We start from the raw sequence: 22,069 nt of genomic DNA, 5'->3' as shown, positions 1-22,069 counted from the left end.
CAACTGATGCTAATTTAGGCAAAAACTGTGCACTTTTCTTATTTTCAGAACTTCAATATCGTCTTAATAATGAAGTTGTTGACCATGTTCGTAATCCTGGAATTACTACACTTCTGAAGGGAACTGCATCTTTTACACCTGATCATTCCAATATACTGTTAAATGCAGGATGGGGCTCAGTTGAAAACATCAAAGAACTTGTAGATAGTAAAGGTCATTTCAACTTCTGTATTCCTTTGAAAATGATATTTGGCTTTTGCGAAGATTATAAAAAAATTATACTCAATGCACGACATGAATTAGTTCTAATTCGTAACAGGAATGATGCATCTTCTGTATTAGCAACTAAATCAGATCCGGATGTGCAAATAATACTGGAAAAAGTGTGGTGGGAAATGCCTCATGTGCATGTAGCAGATAAAAATCAAATTCCATTGTGGAATATTTTGAAAAATGATAGAAGTTTAAGACTTGCCTTTCGTCATTGGGATTTAATAGAAAGCATAGCACCAGAGATTAATTTTTGGTCCTGGCAAATTAAGTTCACAACAAATCTGGAAACTGCTAGATATGTAATTTTGGGTTTTCAAGTTGATAGGGAAGCCTATGACAAAGATTCTAGTATATTTGATAGTGTAGATATAACAAATTTGAAAGTGTATTTAAATTCTGTGCGATATCCAGAAGAAAACTTTCTATGTGATTTTGAAACCAAAACATTGGCTCAAGCATACGATTTATATTCAAGATTTCAGCCTTCATATTATATTCATAACGGATTAAGTAAACCACTTTTGAGTCCAATTGAATTCCATAACAACCCCATATTTGTTATTGATTGTTCACATCAAAATGAATCAATAAAATCCTCCATAATAGATATGAAGATTGAGGTAGAAACAAAGAATCCTTTTAAAAGAAACACAATGGCATACTGTCTTGTAATACATGATGTTATTATTGATATGAACCCCACTACCAACCGTGTGATAAAACGTGTGCAGATATAAGCTTATAAAATTATATTCTACTGTTAGTACCGCTCTTGTAACAGACTGAATCAAAATGAATAAGGTAATAATCATTGAATCAAGACACAATATTGTGACTTATTTAATGGTGAACTTGATTGAGGATGCAGAAAAAATATTAAGTGTTCATACTGTACCTTATTCAGCAAGTACACTGGAAAGTCTTATAAGAACCTTGGTTCTAGCGCACAGTGAGTGTAAAACAATTGCATACTCTAGAAATCATCTGCAAATGGAAATTCTACGGTGCTTGAAGAATGTTATTCCAGATGACTTAAATCTCATACAACTTGAAGATTATGGTTTCCAAGAAGATGAGTGCGACGTTTTTATGGTGTTTCAATGGTTAAAGTCAATAAATGTTTGTAAAACTATATTTAGAATATATCAAAAACTGGGACAACCTCAGAATCTAAATGGTTTAGATTATTATCTATTTCCTGTCAAGCTCTTACCTAAGTTAATCTCGGTTCCACAAATCTTTAAACTGTTACCACAATGTATGCAAGATGATGAATATTTAAAATGTTACCAATATTGTTATCGACTTCATGCCAATGATGTTAGAGATAATTGTTAAATGTGAATGTAAGTGATAAGGTTTATTTTTTTAATAAAATACTGAACAACTTATATAGACTTGCTATTTTTATTAACTTTATAGGTATACATTTTACATATCACAAGTTTTGATAATGACATATTGTGCTATACATCCGAAAGTTTTTCTATCCTATAATGTCCCCATGGTAATGTATATACACCATTTTTTTCCACATACCTTTTATCATCATCATATGTTAATGCTAATTTTCTTTGCTTTATAGTGTGTACTATATGAGAATTAGATTGAATAGTGTATTGTGTAGTCATTTTTGGTACATTATCCAATATGCAACTACGATAGTCATCAATACTTATTTGCTTCAGAGATGCACGTTTCACACCTTTCGCCTTCTTTATAGTAGAATGAGAATCAGTATCTATTACATACATTTTTGCTCTTAGACCAATAAATTCAGTTACAATCTCTCCATTAAATTCATCTTTCATTAAACCAATTACACGTTTGTTACATATTGGAATACTATATCTATTTTCAGATGGATATCCTGAGGTATCAAACATACAATTAATGTCGGGTCTGATATCACTATACAAATCACTTGTAGATATAAGATATACAAAGCTGTCAGTATCAGTATAACACATTTTCACTTTTTGTAGAGGATACTTTTTCAACATATAATTATAATGGAAGTTAAACATACTTGTTTTAGAAATGTCAAGGATTGTCATTCCTACCGCAATCGGTTTATCAAATACTACTGATGTTTTTGCCATTTCTATAGCAACTAAAGATTCATCGAAAATAACCCTCTTCTTAAAATTTGGTTGGGCAATATATGCTGCTGCACCATACCTACCATTCCATGATGTTACCAATCGAACATCTCGCATTTTTCTTACATTTTGCATAGTCTTACCAAAGGTACTATTATTCATTAACTTAAAAAAGTTTTTTTCAAAATCGTTTTTAGCTTGAATCCTTTTTCTTGTGTTGATTTCAATATATGGTTTCATCCATGCCTTCTGAGAAAATGATAGAATTCTGTGAATCTTTTCTAATTCAAGACCTAAAGAGAGGCTTTGTTTAAGATTTCTGTAATGTAAAACATATTTCGTTTTATCATAAAGTGTACACATTAATCTAGGTGGGGCTTTACTATTACTCTTAGGAGATTTCATTTTCTCAGGGCACAAAGGAAAATCTTGATGTTGATCATGACATTTTTTGGGATACTTCAGATCAACTTCTAATATGTATCCAACATCAGCTTCATCCAATACATTCATTACATTGAATGTTTGTACCTCATCTGATGTTAACCACTTAAAATTACCAACAGGTAAGTATTGCATCATTGCCCACCCATACAGATTATTTACATCAAAATATCCAATGAATGATTCTTCCTTAGAAGAATCATAACTCTTCATATACTTGTTATTAGCTACAGCATGTCTGTGTGAGCAATGAACAATACCTCCTCTGATTCCTCTTTCAACAAATTGTAATTGGGTTACATCTGTAATTAACTCCAATATTACATTAGTAGATTTAAGAAGAGCATCCCAAGCTAAACCTGGTGATGTTACATAATGAGCAGGATCTAATTTATATGTATCAAGACATAATTTTCTGAAATTTTCAAATACATCAGCTAGCAATAGAACATCAGATTTTAAGTATATATCTGAATAATCTCCAATAGTTTTACATTTAAAAAGAGTCCATACATCTAATGCACGTTTATACTCTAAGTGTGATACAGTTTCGCCTGTTAGAAGACTTTGGAAATGTTCTCTCTGTGGTAGTTTTGTTTCTTGCAATTTCATTTCATCAGTGATATACTCATATGGGAAGATACCTTTCTGACATACTAAACTGAACTGATCTTCATCATTAAAGTATTTTCTTGTTAATTGTAAAGAGCATTTATCCATATATGAGACACATTTTTCTAATGAACAAGCTAAAAAATTTAGAGAGTCTATAAATCGGTATTTAATGAAGCCAAATGATCTATCACCTATTACTTTTTTCACATATTTTGTAAATGACTTGTATTTTTCAGTATTTGTAGGTATTAAGGTGACACGGCTTTCATTCTTTTTTGAAATTTCCTTCTCCTCATCAGATACCTTGCATTCACATAAATCTTTTATAAGAAAGTGAGCATCGTAGTTAGTTAAGTTATGGAATATTACTGGTACTATCACACTAGGCTTATAATTTAAATTACAAGATTGATGTGCTGCTCCACGAAATTTTCCAGTAAAGTGACAATGATCCTTGACTCTTACATCAGTTGGTAGGAAGTGTTTTTTACATATATGGCATGTTTTAGCGTTTTCAAAGAATTCTTTGTCCTGATCATTCATCTGTAATTGCTTTTTATTCTTAAAGTACTGTAATATATTATCCGAAATTGCATTTAGATTATCAGTAAACCACTTCATACAATCTAACCACCTATACAAGTAAAAATTGGAATATTTTTCATCATGAGTACAATGTACATACATTGCAACACTGTATGGAACATGAACATGTACAGGTTCTGAATGAGATCTCTCACTACTTTGAGAACATGTTGTGAGAGGTTGTAACATACATTCAATATCACCATAAATAACAAATGGTACCTTTTCCTTATTGCAGTAGTTTTGAAATTGTATAGTTTTAGTTTCTTTACTTGGCATTACTGTTCTCACAGCCTGAAATTTAATACAATCTGCCAAATGCACCTTCAGTTTATCCTCTGTATAAAAGTAACACAAACATCTTTCACAGAAGTGAATCGATTGTTTATGGCTTGTTAGTGAAGATCTCATCAAACGAGATAGATTGGTTATGCAGTAGAAGTGATAAATATTAGAAAAAGCAGTTTGAAGTACTAATAAATTTGCATGCCTATTATATCTTTGTTTGCTTATATGTATAGGTACAAAATTAAACTCTTTATTTTGAGTAATATTTTTCCTTGCAACCATCCAATCACCATTATCATACTGAATTCCATAGACATTAACTGATATACCAGGATTCTGCCTCTCGAATTGAGTAAGATATTTAAACTCCATTGGAAATGGAATTCCAGTAAAATTAAGTTCATTTTCAAATTTTTTATAATTAGACAACTTATACTTATTCTGTTTCACTGGATACAAAGCACATAACACTGCCCATTTAAAACATTCATTATCACTACTATGTATGCTAACTACCGCTCTCTTGTCTCTAATTACATCAGGCAATTCATGATTCCTCCCAACTCGAAAGCCTTTATTTACATTAAGATTTACACAAAGCTTTACAATTTCCTTTAATGCTAAACCTGAATCTCTCTCTTGAAATGAATCAAATTTTTTCATGATTGCCTCCACAACATGTTCTGTGTACCATGCATATATATCGTCAGAAATAAAAAACTCTTTATTTTTAGATGAAATATAAATTTCCTTTTCCTCAGCAGATATTGGTGAGAGGAATATGCACAAAAGAGAACAATTGATTTTCAAAGCCTGATGTTTTGTTTCAACATTTGTTTTAAACAATGGAAAACACCTTTCCAAAAAAAGTCGAGGGTCTTGAATGTTGTGATTATATATTTCACCAGTACAAATACGTTTTCGGAATGCTGATTGTCTATCAGTCCATTCTAATTCTACATCTGCTTCCTCACTTCTTCGCTTTTGCGGTAGAGCACTAGTAGCCATGTCCCCACAGTTTGTACAGTCTATCTGTACCGAGAAATAAATGCTTACAATTTGAATATACACACTTGATTTCTCTGTTTGAGAAATCCGTTTTCAAATGATACTCTGCTTCACATTGGTCATATCTACAGAACACAGAATCTGATATCGAAGATGTCTGTAATATATATAACAATTCTTTGAAGTAGTGTACTCCAAGTTCTTTTGGATTGAATACGAAAAGTTCAGTCTCATAAGTACACTGGAGTTTGCTGTATCTCAGATAAGCTAAGTAATGCTCACCTTTACAGAACTTGTCATTTATTTCTTTCAAAATTACTTCTTCCAGAAGCCTTTTATATTCTAAGAAATTGTTACTGACACTGTGTAATCTAAATCTGAAGTTGAGTGTATCCTCATCTTTAAGTTTTCTATCACACCCATCATCCACAAAAGTGTTAACATCTACAACCTTCACATTCCCATGTCCACATATTTTATTAAATTCTAAAGACATTTTTCTTCTTTCTAAACGCAAAGTAATTAGTCACACTATAAAACACTCTACAAAACACACTATAAAACACACTATAAACACTCTTCTTAGTCTACACAAAAACTAACTGTGTCCATATTATTTTCCTCAACTCTTCCAGTATATGTTAAATGAACTTTTCCACTGTTGAGGTACTCCAAATCTTCATCGCTCATCTTAGAAAACCGAGTAGGAAGAAAGATTTTTGTGCTTTCTAATTCCACAAGCACCGCTGGTCCAAAGGGTGTAGTAACCCTTTTTGCTCGTAGTATTATGAACTTCTCATTTATAGGTAATGTTGACAACCTTGTTGTTGCCTTCTGTATGCTAGCCCCACTGCCAAGAGCATTAAGGTTCTGCAATGAAGGATTCCTATCTTAAGATATAATATAAACTATTTCATCTTTATGTTAATGCTTAACTATGCTTAAAGCAATAACATATACGTACATTTTGGTAGGTCTTTGCAGCAAGATCAATAACACAGCTATTGACTTGTAGAACTCTAACTTCTCTGATCTGTGAATGAGCTTATATACACACTCCACCAGGATATCTCTAAAGTTCCACTTTTTTGACTTAAAAGGTTATCCAGAAGGTTAGAAGATTTAATGCTTTGCAGCTTCTACAAAACTAAAAGGTTATCCATCAGGTCAACGTGCTGAAATGTGACATCCGCCTGCAGGCTGATGAAATTTGTGCCCCGTGCAGAGGGTTATCCATAGGTCAACAATCTAGCAGTCTTAATTATAACAGAAATCATGCTAATTAATCGATGTGATACCAACCAGTTGGCAAACGAAATGTTTACAGATTATCCATCAGGTCAACAGCTTGAATTGTGACATCAGCTTGCTGGCTGATGAAATTTTACCCCATGCAAAGGGTTATCCACAGGTCAACGAGCTAGTACTCTTAATTACTCCTAGTGTCTGCTAATTAAACGATATGCAATTCTGGTCCGTCTGATAAAATTTTATCACATGCAAAGGGTTATCCATAGGTCAACAGTGTAGCAGTCTTAATTATAACAGAAAGCCTGCTAATTAATCGATTTGATACCGGTCAGTTGGCTGACGAAATGTTTACAGATTATCCATCAGGTCAGCATCTTGAACTGTGACGTCAGCCTGCTGGCTGATGAAATTTTACCACATGCAAAGGGTTATCCATAGGTCGAAATTTTACCCCATGCAAAGGGTTATCCACAGGTCAACGAGCTAGTACTCTTAATTACTCCTAGTGTCTGCTAATTAAACGATATGCAATTCTGGTCCATCTGATAAAATTTTATCACATGCAAAGGGTTATCCATAGGTCAACAGTGTAGCAGTCTTAATTATAACAGAAAGCCTGCTAATTAATCGATTTGATACCGGTCAGTTGGCTGACGAAATGTTTACAGATTATCCATCAGGTCAGCATCTTGAACTGTGACGTCAGCCTGCTGGCTGATGAAATTTTACCACATGCAAAGGGTTATCCATAGGTCAGCGAGCTAGTAGTCTTAATTACACCCAGTATCTGCTAAATAAACGATATGCAATACTGGTCTCTTGGCTAACGAAATGTTTACCACAAGCATAGGATTATCTACATAGGTCAATAAAAGTAATGATTTGTTAAATCCATGAAGAAACGCACTTTGAAAACGTTATTCATAGGTCAGCGAGCTGGTGGTCTTAGTTCCAACCAGCAACTCATAATTAATCGATAAGTGGTATCAGTCTGTTGTCTAACGAAATGTTTAGCGTATGCAAAAGGTTGACAATAGGGTCAACAAGCTGCTTAAAAATACTAATCTCTTTATTATAAAGCCAGCCCTTGGAGGAGGGAATAAAGAAGAAGCTATTTACGTCATTGCAATGAGCTAATGACAATAGGGTCAACACACTGCTTAAAAATACTCAGCTCTTTATTATATATCCAACCCTTGGAGGACGGAATAAAGTGGAAGCTATTTACGACATTGCAATGAACTGAAGGCGTTATATTTATTTATCTGTAAATTATCTCCTCAACCAAACTAAAATGGTATTTATACCACAAATTTGTGAAGCATATTAGTCAGTTCACTCTTCACCATTCTGGTGTGTGTGTGTGTGTGTAAACTTCTTTCAAGATGTATACTGTAATCTTCGACTGTCAAGGCTTCAAGACATGTGCGAATGAATTTGTTCCTAAGGACTTAGCATTCCAAATGCTGTGCGATGATGGAACAGTGTTTGCCTCTGGAAGTTACATTCTTCAATGTACAACACCGTATTACGAACTTGATATCGAATCAGCAAAATGGTTGGCAGAGAACCATCACCACTACAACATTAATTCAGTTGGAGTCTCACTGGATAGTGCATTAAACTCTATCAAATCAGTGGTACCAACAAACTGCACTGTACTTGTTAAAGGTACTGAAAAAGTGAAATGGGTAAGAGAGTTCTTACCTGACTGCCTAATAACTAATGCGGAGGAGAAAGGCTGCCCTTCACTACATGCTCTACGTATGCTGAATGGCATTGGCAGGTACCAACCAGTAACTGCGAAATTGAACACAAATCTGCTGGTGAAGTGGTACAAAGAGTACTACTTAAAAAATGATGTCAAACAGTGTGGTGTAAAGAGTGTAATGGACCCATACTAAAACAGGCAAGTGTGAACTGTTAGACAATTGTGATTCCTGTGAAAACTGTGAAGCTTATTTTCATTTCCTAGTATTCAGACCTTTTTTGTAAATGCTTTAAAATTCCTGATGTGTTGTTTGATGGTGTGCATCTGTGGTATAACTATTAGGAACTTGAAGAAGCAGTTGTTTGTTTGGTATATCTTTAAAACATAACTGTAATTTTATGTAATTCTTTAAAAAAACTGTAATTTTATATAATAAAATTACATGTTATGTTACTGTAATCCAACTGTTATGTTTTCTATCAAAGCCTAACCATTTCACAAATGCTTTATTTCCTTTCCTGTACAATACTTTCTCTACTAGATAAGTATTGGGGTATTTTGTTTTTTGTAATTCATGACCATAAAACGCGCCAGCAATATTATTTAGTTCAAAATCTTGCAGAGTGTATGTCCTAGGATTTGTTTCTTGGACTCCAATTATCTTAAATATTTCTGTAGACCAATTTGGTGTGTATCCTTTATCAAAAATGGCTTTGTTTTTACTGATTCTTACGAACTCTCCTACTTTAAATTTCTGCTTTGATTTGTCTATGGTACGTATTTTATTATATACTGTGGATAAAAGGTGATTATCATTAACATCGCAAGGTCGCATCTTAATTGTGGAATGCTTTGTTCTATTATATTTATCAATTAAATGTGGTAGAATGTTAATCCACCTGTAAGAGCCTGTAGCTGTAAATTCTTTAAACATTAGTCCTTTTAATGTTCTGTTGAAACGTTCAACAACTGAAGCCTTCAGATTGGAATAAGTAGAATAATGATGGATGTTAAGTCGCATCATTAACATTTTAAATTTTGAATTATAGAACTCTTTTCCAAAATCTGTTTGTAAAAATGCAGGCACTCTCTCACTGTGTTTGTACAATTTCTTAATAGCTTTAGTAACTTCATCTCCAGACTTGGTCTTTAAAGCAACTGCCCAAGCATATTTCGAGTACACATCAATCAGTGTTAGTATATACTTGTAACCTGAATTGTATTTAGAATATGCACTCATTTCCACTAAATCAGCTTGATGCAAGTCATCAAGTCCTTTGGTAATAACTGTCCGCCTAGGATACACTTTTCGAGCACTACGATGGAGCTCATTAGCAATGGCACGTTGTGTCATATTGAGTTGTGTAATTAGAGAAAAGTGATGTCATTTACACATGTCTGCTGTTCTTTATACATGCAGAATATATATGAAAAAATTCAATGTCACTTCAGTGTGTGTGTGTGTGTGTGTGTGTGTGTGTGTGTGTGTGTGTGTGTGTGTGTGTGTTTGTGTGTGTGTGTGTGTGTGTGTGTGTGTGAATATTACGTAAGGTCAGTGCCATCAAGTACATCACCATGACTTAACAAAATATAGCTATGTAGGTTGTGGCACTGTCAACAATATTGCAGTGAGCTAAAGACGACATATTATGTAAGGTCAGTATCAAAACATGTGGAAATAAGGTCAATGCTGTTGGCAAAAGTCCACCAAGTATATCATGACTTCATAAAAAAATGATGTCGCAGTGAGCTAAAGACATCATATTATGTAAGGTCAGTATCAAAACATGTGGAAATAAGGTCAACGCTGTTGGCAAAAGTCCTCCAAGTATGTCATCATAACTTCATAAAAATATTACACTATCATTATGACGTAATTCATCATTACGTCATCATGACGTCATTATGACGTCATAGTTACGTCATTATGACGTCATAGATAGGTTGTGAATGTGATGTCATAATTACATCATTATGACGTCATCATTACGTCATTGTGACGTCAACATTACGTCATTGTGACGTCAGAGATAGGCTGTGACGTCGCTGGTGCTTGAAGCCCCATTGCTCCACTACTCGTCTATAATACGAGGGTGAGTCAAATGAAAACCTTAAATATTTTTATAAATATTATTTATTGTGCAGAAGTGGTACAAAGCTGTATCACTTTTCAACGTAATCTTCCCCACTCTCAATGCAAGTCCTCCAGCGCTTACAAAGTGCATAAATTCCTTTAGAAAAAAATTCTTTTGGTAGTCTGCGCAACCACTCATGCACCGCACGGCGTACCTCTTCATCAGAACGAACTTCTTCCCTCACATTCTTCTCTGAGTGGTCCAAACATATGGAAATCACTTGGGGCAAGGTCTGGTGAGTATGGTGGATGAGGACGACACTCAAAATGCAGGTCTGTGATTGTTTCATATGTAACGATTCTTGCAAGGAAGCCATCACCTTCTCACTCAAAGCGCCAAAGAAGTTCTTCACAGGCATCAACACGTCGTTGTCTCATTTCAGCAGTCAGCTGCCGTGGCACCCATCTTGCAGACACTTTGTGAAACTGGAGCACATCGTGCACAATGTGGTGTGCTGACCCATGACTAATCTGTAAACATGCTGCAATGTCATTCAGTGTCACTCGGCTGTTTTCCTTCACTGTGGCTTCAACTGCTGCAGTGTTCTGTGAAATCACAATTCGTTGTGCCTGACCTGGACGAGGAGCATCTTCCACTGAAGTCACACCATTTGCGAACTTCCTACCCCATTCGTAGAACTGCTGCTGTGACATACATGCATCACTGTACTGAACCTTGATTCGTCGATGAATTTCAATAGGTTTCACACCTTCACTACGCAAAAACCGAATAACAGAACGCTGTTCTTCCCTGGTACAAGTCGCAAGTGCGACAGTTATCTTTATACTGATACTGCGACGGTATGTGTGCATCTGCACTATCCTGCCACCTACAGGCCATTCTGCACGCTGTTTGTAGCACGCTTACCAACTTACAGGATAACGATGCGAAATTTCTGTTTGTTATTACAAATTTAAGGTTTTCATTTGACTCGCCCTCGTACTATGAAGAGACGCTGCCATAGAGACGTTTACACATCCCCGTTGTAGACACGCAAAAGCGGCTGCGTCGAGCGTGTAGAAACTGTCCAGGATCCTATTTCATAATTCGGATACGGTACTTATACCTTTGTACACTATGCATATTTGTTTGTACAACTGTTTCTTAGTTTCAAAGGTGTTTCTCGAATATATGAAAATGAAATTTTTTCCATAGCGTACTTTACTACAAACACAGTTAATTTTTTGTTTTCGTTTCTGATAGAAAATTGACAAAATGGACACCCGGACAATGCTGGGTTTGTCACCTAGTAGAAAATATTTTATTAGGCGGAAGTACAGACTTATTAGAATAAAAAAAATTGAATATTACATGTGTTAAAGTATAATTGAGGCGCTGAGAACCATAACGGCCCAAAGAACAGAGACGAAGTTTCGAGAAAAATAGATGTTTGTGAAAATCAAATTTGTAGACAAACAACCTGTGTTATAGATCTGAACTGTTTTTAACCACGTCTCAACATACTATATTTCCTATGAAAGATAGGGAAACCATATTACATTATGAAAAACTAGTTAATATTTAGAATTACATTTATTATTAGTGTAAATTTACAATATTTCCTTATGTGACAATAGTGTATTTTGACAGTTAAAAAGTTTGTAATTAACGTGTAACTAGAATCGGAACATGAAGAATAGATATTCAATGCACCGCACACATAATAATGACCCATTCCAACAATTCATCGTTCTCGTTACCACCATTTTCATTGAGCACATTTTGTGGTTTGAGTTTCAGATAATACTCTCGATGTACCTCCGATTGCGAAGTATTCCTACTACGCATATGGTGTAGAAACTAAATTATGTTGGTAATTCTAGATAACAACTGAGCTACGCAGAACAACATAAATATGAATGTTCATGTATACAATGTGGGTCTCCATAAGATCAATAGATATCAGGAGCATCTATATATGCTAAGAATCTCACAATTAACAACGGTATTCTTATGGGCTTCATGAATTAATTACAGAGATAGAACTGCTTACAATAGAATGTTTTCATTTCGCATGTTGGTAATCTAATCGCTGTGGATTTATTTAATGACTGTCCTGTTTGTTTTGAAGTTCTAGTTCTGAAGCTGTAGTTCAGTATAAAAAGTTTCTTTTTTTTAACTGTGACTGATTTGTTGGCAAATTCTACAGTACCATTTAAGACACCGTACGTATTTGCAAAAAAATTTTCATTTGAAGGGAACAGCGCCACAACACATATTAAGTTGGCGCAACTCAGTGGTTAGGTGGCACTTCCAGTGTGGTCAGACAAGTCTGAAAGACTGGATCGGCCGCTTCTCCTGTTGCCTGAACTGCCTACAGTCTATCGAAAGTCATCTATCCACTGATAGTGCTACATCGTGTTGGACGATGCCTGATTAATCCGTCTCACATATTTTGCGTCATCGCGTGCAATCCATCGTTTGTTGTGCGAGCATCATCACTACTCTACGAAGGCAGACGTGTTTACAAAAGTAAGATACCGCCTGCGACAAAACCCAGCAATTAGAATTTACCAACAATAACTATGTACTGGTTTTATAACAATGTGCCTTCGATTGCAGGCAACCCACGCTACCGCAATGTGCTGGAGATTGTGTGAGCGCTACTCGTAGGGAAGACCGTCCCCAGAACCAACGTTTCGTTGCAAATTTTGCGCTTGCGGTTCGGTCTGTAGCTTTGAGTCAGCCGCGGGCTTAGATACGTTTGAAGCTCCATTTCCTGTGGGAAATGAAAGGTAAGATGGGTATTCTTAGGACAGAACGTGCAAAGTAATTGCGTTGTCCTAAAATTGCAGTCAAAGATGAAACATCGATCAGTCTTGTTACATCGACTGTAAACCGAGTGGTAAAATCTGCATTTTTTTCTTCTTACATTTTTTCTTAAAGTAAGATCTGTCTCTTCAGCAGTCGACTCGCTTCACGTGCTACGTCAGCAGAAAATACACTGATATGCAAAACTTAAAGACTAAGATAACTTTCGCATGATGTGTCATTGGAAGTACCATAGCTCGATGAAACTTGGACCCTACACAGAAAGAACTGCTACAGTATAGTACAGAAGGTAACTAAAAGAAATGCGCAATGGGAGGAACACAGATAACATTTATATTTAAAGACAACAATTACACTGAAGTCACCGCAATTCATGATGGCCCCCTGGGCATTAAGGAGAGGTTTACTATCTTTTGGTTAAAAAAATCGATTTTTTTAAATTGCATTTTTGGATCCGTAAAAGTGTTTAGAATCCACCCCTGAAACGATTTTTCCGAATAAGGAACGGAAATGTTTGTTATTCGCGCTTGAACAAAAAAATGCACCGGCCTGAGATCGGTCTTTTTACGCACCAGTTTTTTTTCGGGAATTTCGACTTTGCAGCCGCGAAACATTATTCTATGTGCTTGCCCATGACTAAAATTGATAAATTGATCAAGGAGCTTACGACGTACTACGGCTTGGCAATCCGACGGCATTCCAATTCGGTGGAACAGATGAAGAATGCAATTTGGGCAACGTATTTCCAAAAGTCTTCGACGGATGACCACCCGCAACACCAAAATTGTCCGGCTGGGGAAACTAGTTGGTGCAAGTGGCGCATTGCAGAGGCTACCGGACATCTGGACGAATATCAACACGACCAGCCGCTCTCCAAAGAAGTTCAAAAAGTGATTCATACGATCTACGACGCGCTTTCGGAGGACGAGTTATTGTACTGGTGCTTGGGGGGAAACACACAAAATACAAATGAAAGTTTGAACGCGTGTGTTTGGAAGTAAAAAAAAAAAGTCGTGTGACTAGAGCCTCCCATCGGGTAGACCGGTCGCCGGGTGCAAGTCTTTCGATTTGACGCCACTTTTTTTATTTTTTTAATCTCATTTTGTTCACTTTTGTTCGTTGCATCTGCTCGGGGCGGACGTCGTAAGACACCCGTTTCAGTTCGTCATTGATCCATTAACTCAGTTGTCTTTTTTTTTTTTTTTTTTTATATATACAGAGGGCAGCTAGCCCTAAAAGTCCCTGAGCGGAGAAAATCTCCGACCCAGCCGGGAATCGAACCCGGGCCCTTAGGATTGACAACCTGTCTTGCTGACCACTCAGCTACCGGGGACGGACTGTTTGGAAGTTAGCACCCAAGCATTTGTATTCTGGTGCGAAGACTGTGGAGATTGCGACTTTCATGGCAGTGAGCAGCTTCAACGAAGGGTACTCAGCAATTCTGAAGACCATGACAACGACGGACGTTACCCTGGGACTCTATTCGACGCAGTTCGCCAAGCATTCGGACGACTACCGGATTCAAGCGGCGGAAAACCGCTCGTCACCGGCCGTACGAGCGGCTCTGGAGCAGCGCAGGATGGCCCAGATCGAGCAGAACTCCCTCTATGAGGAAGAGGAGGGATTAGTTGATGGACCCGGAATAGCAGATTGAACGAAAGTTGCGTAATATTGCATTTATATGTAGACAAAACTTCAAACGCGTATTTCTCAAAATGACTTTTTTTTATCACGAGGTATGGTACCTTCAAATCTACTGAACCGATTGGCATGATTCTTTATTTCCGACGAAGCTAACTAAATTGTCTAGGAGTTGTACCACTTTTATTCCGATCCATCAACTATAAATATTTTTACTTGGCCGACGAAGTCGAAAAATCGATTTTTTTTTCAAATGGCCGCCATTTTTTTCCTATGGTCCAAATAACTTAAGCGAGGTACAACTCGTAAGGAATCTTATACACTTCGCTAACGTCAACAGAATTTTGATTTCAGACGAGCCGGCTGACCTGTGACATACCGCGCGTGGAGGTCTACATCGAAATTTTGTTTCGTTCCGACGGCACTTCCACCTTTGCTCTTCGACATTTTCGGTCGAAAAAAATTCTAGTTTGTAGAGGAAATACAGGGTAGCGCAGGGGAACGGGAAATTTTGAACGTTACAGTTGGCAGCACTGTAGCGCCGGCAGATGTTCGAAACTTTGCACAATTGATGTGAACGCATTGCCATTTAGTGATCGTGGAGAATTGGACTGGTGCGGAACGTGCAGTAGCTGTGAGAGCGTTTCACAAAAAATGGTGATAGTGCGACTGCCGCGCAGAGAACATTTCGACAGCATTACCAGCTTGGACGTCATGGACGTGTCCCATCTGCACATGCGATTACAACGTGGGTGCGTAATTTTGAAGAAACAGGATCTGCCTTGAAAAAGAAACCTCCAGGTGGCATTCCAACGGTACGGACCCCAGAGGACATTGCAGCTGCTAGAGCTGCAATCGAGAGAAGTCCTCGCCGCTCCGTTCGACAGCATGCATCTTCGCTAGGGATTAAGCGACGAAGCTTACAAAGAATACTGCACGAATTAGACTTAGATCCCTGTAAGTTGTAGATTGTGCAACACACACGAACGAGACCCAGTGTCACGTATGGAGTTTAGTAGCCAGATATTGGCTAAAATCAACGAGGACGCGAATTTCCTTGGTAACTTATAGATATCAGACGAAGCCCATTTCCACCTGAACGGATTCGTGAACAAACAGAATTTTCGTTATTGGGCACAGGACAATCCTGGTGAGTTTCACCAGCGACCACTACATAGCGCCAAGGTCACAATATGGTGTGCTGTATCATGTCATGGTATTATCGGTATTTTTTTTTTAACGTGAGGATGGTAGTGCAGTGACAGTAATATCCGCTCGATATGTTGAAATGCTTCAAACATTCTTTACACCGAGACTGTACGAGCTTAATCTTAACGTCGAAAACATGTGGTTTCAGCAGGACGGATCCACGTCACACACTGCTCGACAATCGATGGCAGCAGTTCGTCAATTGTTTGGAAGACGCATTATTTCACGTAACGGTGACACTGCATGGCCTGCGAGATCCCCTGATCTTAGTGTGTGCGACTTCTTCGTGTGGGGATATCTATTTTAAAGGCAAGGTGAACCGTACACGTCCTGCAACAATCCAATCCATGAACTGAAGGAGAACATTTAAAACGAAATCACTGCCATTCCCCAAGATTTGCTACACCGCGCATTCCAGAGTTTTCATAACAGGCTGTTAGAGTGTGAACGACGAATGGGAGCACATCTTTCCGATGTCATCTTTAAAAAGTAAAGAGACACTTTTGGACATTTCGATTGTAAAGACATACTGAATAATGGCATACTGAATACATTCACTTTCGTTAATAAATTACTAGTTTTATGAATTTATTCATGGAAATGACGTTATTTCGAAATTTCCCGTTTCCCTGCGCCACCCTGTATCAATAAACGTGTTGACCAAATTTGAAACTGATATCTATAACACATCCTGAGAAAAAAAAATCCTCAAAAAACACGCTTTCTTTGGGCCAAAGATAGTAAACCTCCCTTAAAAATGGCGAGACATGGTTCTGAATAGGATCACCACGGACGGCAATGCATGCTATGCAAGGTGCTCTCATGCTGGTCACAATGTTGGGTAGGAGTTCTTGTGGGAAGGCGTTCCTCTCCTCCACCAGCGCGATTAACAATTGCTGGAAGGCCGTTGGCGTATTTGGGCTTACTGCAATGCGTCTCCCCAAGCCGTCTCACACATGCTCGATGAGATTTAGGTCTGGGGAACGGACAGGACAGTCCATTCACCGAATGTCTCTCGTTCGAAGAGTTCCTCCACCTGCGCTGTTCGATGCGATCGCGCATTGTTATCCATTAAAAATTATGTCAGGACCGAACGGACCCCTGAAAGCCATACATGGAGTAGGAGTACAATGTCACGATAACGTTGACACTAGAGTGTACCGTGGTCAAAGATTTGAAAGCCAACACGTCCATGCAACATTATGCCTCCCTACACCATAACACTTGGACCACCAAAACGATCATGTTTGACCATATTCGACCATGTTCCTGGATGTATTACGTGTTCCTACGTCTCATCATATGCGGGTACAACCAGTATTGTCGAACATGATCGTTATAGCGTGTTATGCCGTGGGCAGGCATAATGTTGTGTAGGCGTACGACGTTCAAATCTTTGAACACAGTACACTCACCAATCAGTGTTATTGTGACACCGTTCTCCTTCCCCATTTTCATCTTTTCAGGGCTATATTCAGCCCTCACATCGTTGTTGTGGATTACAAAGCGCGACCGCATCCAGTACCGCAGGTGAATAGCTCTTGGAACGAAAGGAAATTCGGCGAATGGAGTAGCCTGCCCGTTCCACCGACTTAAATCCCATCGAGTACATATGTGATAAATTAGGGAGAAGTATTGTAACACGTCCATCTTCACCAATGACCATGCAGCAGCTGTTAACCGTAATTGTGAGGGAACGGAAAGGCCTGCCACAAGATCTTCCTACCGTAATTGTGGCCAGTATGAGAGCATGTTGCAGAGCATGTATTACCGTCCGTTTCAGTGTAATTACTGTCCTTGAATGAAAGTGTCAGTTACCTTCCTTACCAAACTACAGCAGTTCTATGTACTGCCAAAGTTTCATTGAGCTATATTACTTGACAGTCACACATTGTGCGAAAGTGGATAAAAACCACAACCAAATCTGATTACATTCGTTCTCTTTTGTTTTATAAAACCTGCGAGCAGTTTTGAGTGAATGACCATTCATCTTCAGCGTGTGAAACAAACATTGGTGCAGAGGTTTGTCCAGCAGCTCGTTCTCATAGCTTATGAGACGGTGTAGTTTCTAATCTGAAGTAAGATTATAAAAAGCTAGCTTAGAGATCGCTGTTTCGCTCGCGTATACTGGATAGTCTGCACATACTTTTTTTTCTTTAATCGAATTTATATGCTGTAACGCCCATTGTTCATGTGTAAATCTACACACTATAAAAGAGTTAGTGACCCTTTACATGTCTGCCAGTCTTTGCATAAGTAAACTGTTCCAACGGGTTTAATTTAATTCCATATGAAGAATTGAAAAAAGAAAGAGACAAATCGGGTAAGAGGTTCTATAATTATTAGCGCCAGTCTTTCAGCCGGTACTGAACTCTATCATCTCAAACGAATTTTCCTGTTCATGGAATCGCCCTTAAATGCTGTATCTGTTTGTCGTCATTAATGATTAGTTTCCGTGGTAATTACAACGAAAATAATTTTATAAATATAAATTACGCCTACTGAAAAAGTGATGTATTAAAGACCCGTTTCTTTTTCTATGCAATTCTGAGAAAGCAGATCTGCCATGGTAACTATTAAATAGCTTTCTTTGATTTACTTCACAAATTGCAACACCTCCTAAACTTTTCGCGCTAATTAAAGTCACAGAAGCATCGTCTTTTCCTAACGTACTTCTGAGCAGTAAGCATTCTCCTTTCATTATGAAGTATTTTCATAATACTTTTCATCCCGTGTTTCACCCACGTAGGGGTTTAATTTCCAAAAACACTGAAACATGTATAATTTTTTATCCAATTGAAAAGTCAAATACCAGTTTTCATATGTAGCATTAAAAGGCTTCAACGGTTCTTTAATAATGATTCAGTTTTAAAAAAAATTCGGCCACTATTTCACCACCTAAGGGTTGGAAATCCTAACATGCTGAAATACGATTTTTTTTATTTCTGCAATACTCATTTTCGTAATTCTAGCTTCAAAATTGCCTTAATAGCGACATATTTAAAAAAAAAACTTTCTTCAGCTATTTCACAAACTTAGGGATTAAATCTCGAAAAATCCCTTCTTAGACGATGCCTACAGTATAAAATCAACCCCTCTAAGTTTTAATGTAATGAAATATTTTCACAAAAATTTTCATCCCCTATTTCACCTCCTTAAGGGTTTCATTTCCACAAACAATAAAATACGTATATTTTAATTTCTGACCGAGGAGCCAAAAACAAATATTCATAGATTTAGCTTCAAAAATGATTTCGTAATGAAATATTTCCATAACAAATTCTCATCTTTTATTTCACCTCTTAGAGGTTGAATTTCTAAGAACACTGAAACACATTTTTTTTATTTCTGTCTGACAAGCCAAATACAAATTTTCATACATTTAGCTATAAAAATGTTTTCATAATGAAATATTTTCATAAAATTTTCGTCCTTTATTTCACCTGCTTAGAGTACGAATTTTCAAAACACTGAAACACTTTTTTTATTTATAACCAATACCAGTTTTCATAGATAAAACATTAAATATTCTTTAGTAGTTCTTTAATAATGAGTCATGTTCAAAAAAAAAATCACGTCCACCCACTATTTCACTCCCATAGAAATTGAATTTCCAAAAATGCTGAAACACGAATTTCTTCATTTCTGGCCAAAAAACCAAACACCAGTTTTCGTAGTTCTAATTTCAAAACTGCTTTAATAGCGACACGTTTTAAGCATAATTCTCTATTTCACCCTCTTAGGGGTAGAATCTACATATGAAGACTAGCACAGCACCTTCACTCACATAGACTGTCTAGTCTGCACAGACTTTTTTTGTTTTGTTTTCCTGTGTTCGAATCTTTATGTTGTTCACAAATTGCAACATCTAAACTTTTCACACTAATTAAGGCCATAGAAGCACGGTCTTTTCCGAATGTGCCTCTGACCAAAAAGTGATTCTCGTAGCTGGAGTCCAAGGTTTTGGTTAATTATGCCTTTCGCGTTCTTGTGTTGATATTTCCATAGAAACTTTCATCCCTTAACACGTATTTCTTTACATCTAACCGAGAAATTAAATACCAATTTTTACAGAATTAGCTTTAAAGTTTTTTAATATAGTGAAATATTTTTTAAAGTTTTTCATCCCATTTTCACACCCTTAGGGTTGAATTTCCAAGGATTGTGAAACACGTATTTTTTTGAAACTTCCTGGCAGATTAAAACTGTTTGCCGGTCCGGGACTCGAACTCGGGATCTTTCCCTTCTGCGGGCAAGGGCTCCACCAACACTTTTTTTTTTTTTACTCTCATTTTGTTCGCTTTCGTTCGTTGCATCTGCTCGGGGCGGACGTCGTAAGACACCCGCTCAAGTTCGTTGTTGATCGATTAACTCAGTTTTCTTTTATTACAGAGGGCAGCTAACCGTCTGACCGAACACGCTGAGCTACCGTGCCGGCTGCCAACCTGAGCTACCCAAACACGATTCACGCCCCGTCCTCACAGCTTCCAAACTTTACTGAAGCTCTCCTGCGAACTTTGCAGAAGCAGCACTCCTGAAAGAAAAGATATTGCGGAGACATGGCTTAGCCACAGCCTGGGCGTTGTTTCCAGAACGAGATTTTCACTCTGCAGCGGAGTGTCCGCTGATATGAAACTTCCTGGCAGATTAAAACTGTGTGCCGTATTTTTTAAATTTCTAACAGAGATCCCAAATACCTATTTTCATTGATTCAGATTTTAAAGTATTTTCATAATGAAATAATTTCATAAATCTTTCCATACCCTATTTCACTCCCTTAGGGGACTGAATTTACAGAAATACTGAAACACGCACTTTTTTATTTTTAACGAGAAGTCAAATGCCAACCACCATTGATGTAACTTTAAAAATGCTTTTATAGTTTCCTAATAATGATTTATTTTCAAAAAAGCTTTCACCAACCATTTTACCCCCTTAGTTGTTGAATGCCCAAACATGCTGAAACAAGTATTTTTTGTTTTTGACTGAGGAATCAGGATATAAATTTTCAGAGTTCTAGCTTCAAACCTACCTTAATAACGACATATTTTCAAAAAGACTTTCGTCACCTACTTCATTCCCTTAGGAGTGGAATTTCGAAGAATTCCTATAATATCTAAAATATAAGGTCCACATCCCCTCCAAATTTCAAGCTTCTATCCTTAGTGGTTTTGGGATGGGCGATGATGAGTTAGTGAATCAGTCAGGCCTTGTTTCACCCTCTTAGCGTTTGAATTTCAAACATGTATTTTTTCATTTCCTACCGAGAAGCCAAACATCAGTCTTCAAAGAGGTAGCTTTAAAAAGGCTTTCACAATAAAATATTTTCATAAAACATTTCACTCCCTCTTTCAACACTTTACAAGGCAAACTCTCCGTCTTTTCTCCTTCTGTAATCTTGGCAATTGTCATACTGTACATTGGTTATAGAATATGGGTCATGTTGTAAGAATATATTACCGTCGCAAGTAAATTTGATGTAGCAGGTGATCAAAAAGTCAGTATAAATTTGAAAACTTAATAAACCACGGAATAATGTAGATAGAGAGGTAAAAATTGACACACATGCTTGGAATGCTATGGGGTTTTATTAGAATCAAAAAAAAGTATTGCTAGACGCGTGAAAGATCTCTTGCACGCGTCGTTTGGTGATGATCGTGTGCTCAGCCGCCACTTTCGTCATGCTTGACCTCCCAGGTCCCCAGACCTCAGTCCGTGCGATTATTGGCTTTGGGGTTACCTGAAGTCGCAAGTTTATCGTGATCGACCGACATCTCTAGGGATGCTGAAAGACAACATCCGACGCCAATGCCTTACCATAACTCCGGACACGCTTTACAATGCTGTTCACAACATTATTCCTCGACTACAGTTATTGTTGAGGAATTATGGTGAACATATTGAGCATTTCCTATAAAGAACATCATCTTTGCTTTGTCTTACTTTGTTATGCTAATTATTGCTATTCTGATCGGATAAAGCGCCATCTGTCGGACATTTTTAAACTTTTGTATTTTTTGGTTTCTAATAAAATC

At 37.2% G+C, this 22,069-nt stretch overlaps 1 protein-coding gene across 2 annotated transcripts; it reads right to left on the bottom strand.

The window, feature by feature from the left end:
• Positions 1 to 1,705: 1,705 nt before the first annotated feature.
• Positions 1,706 to 7,001, bottom strand: LOC126092407 (uncharacterized). Of its 2 annotated transcripts, none has more exons than XM_049907981.1 (2): positions 6,280 to 7,001; positions 1,706 to 6,201 (listed from the first exon to the last, which is right to left on the bottom strand). In XM_049907981.1, exon 2 carries the CDS (start codon positions 5,313 to 5,315, stop codon positions 1,740 to 1,742), a length of 3,576 nt encoding a protein of 1,191 aa, XP_049763938.1. In that variant the 5' UTR covers positions 5,316 to 6,201; positions 6,280 to 7,001; the 3' UTR covers positions 1,706 to 1,739. The 2 variants fall into 2 exon arrangements, with proteins under 2 accessions (XP_049763938.1, XP_049763939.1); XM_049907982.1 differs by having other exon boundaries at positions 1,706 to 6,185.
• Positions 7,002 to 22,069: the final 15,068 nt, after the last annotated feature.

This window comes from Schistocerca cancellata, chromosome 7, assembly GCF_023864275.1.
Source record: "Schistocerca cancellata isolate TAMUIC-IGC-003103 chromosome 7, iqSchCanc2.1, whole genome shotgun sequence".
NCBI classification, from domain to species: domain Eukaryota; kingdom Metazoa; phylum Arthropoda; class Insecta; order Orthoptera; family Acrididae; genus Schistocerca; species Schistocerca cancellata.
Note: the sequence above shows the minus strand (reverse complement) of the source record. Positions and strands in the feature narration are given on the sequence as shown.

Bases quoted from the DNA above. Each gene is read 5' to 3' on its own strand.
- LOC126092407 (XM_049907981.1), bottom strand. From the start codon at position 5,315: ATGGCTACTAGTGCTCTACCGCAAAAGCGAAGAAGTGAGGAAGCAGAT.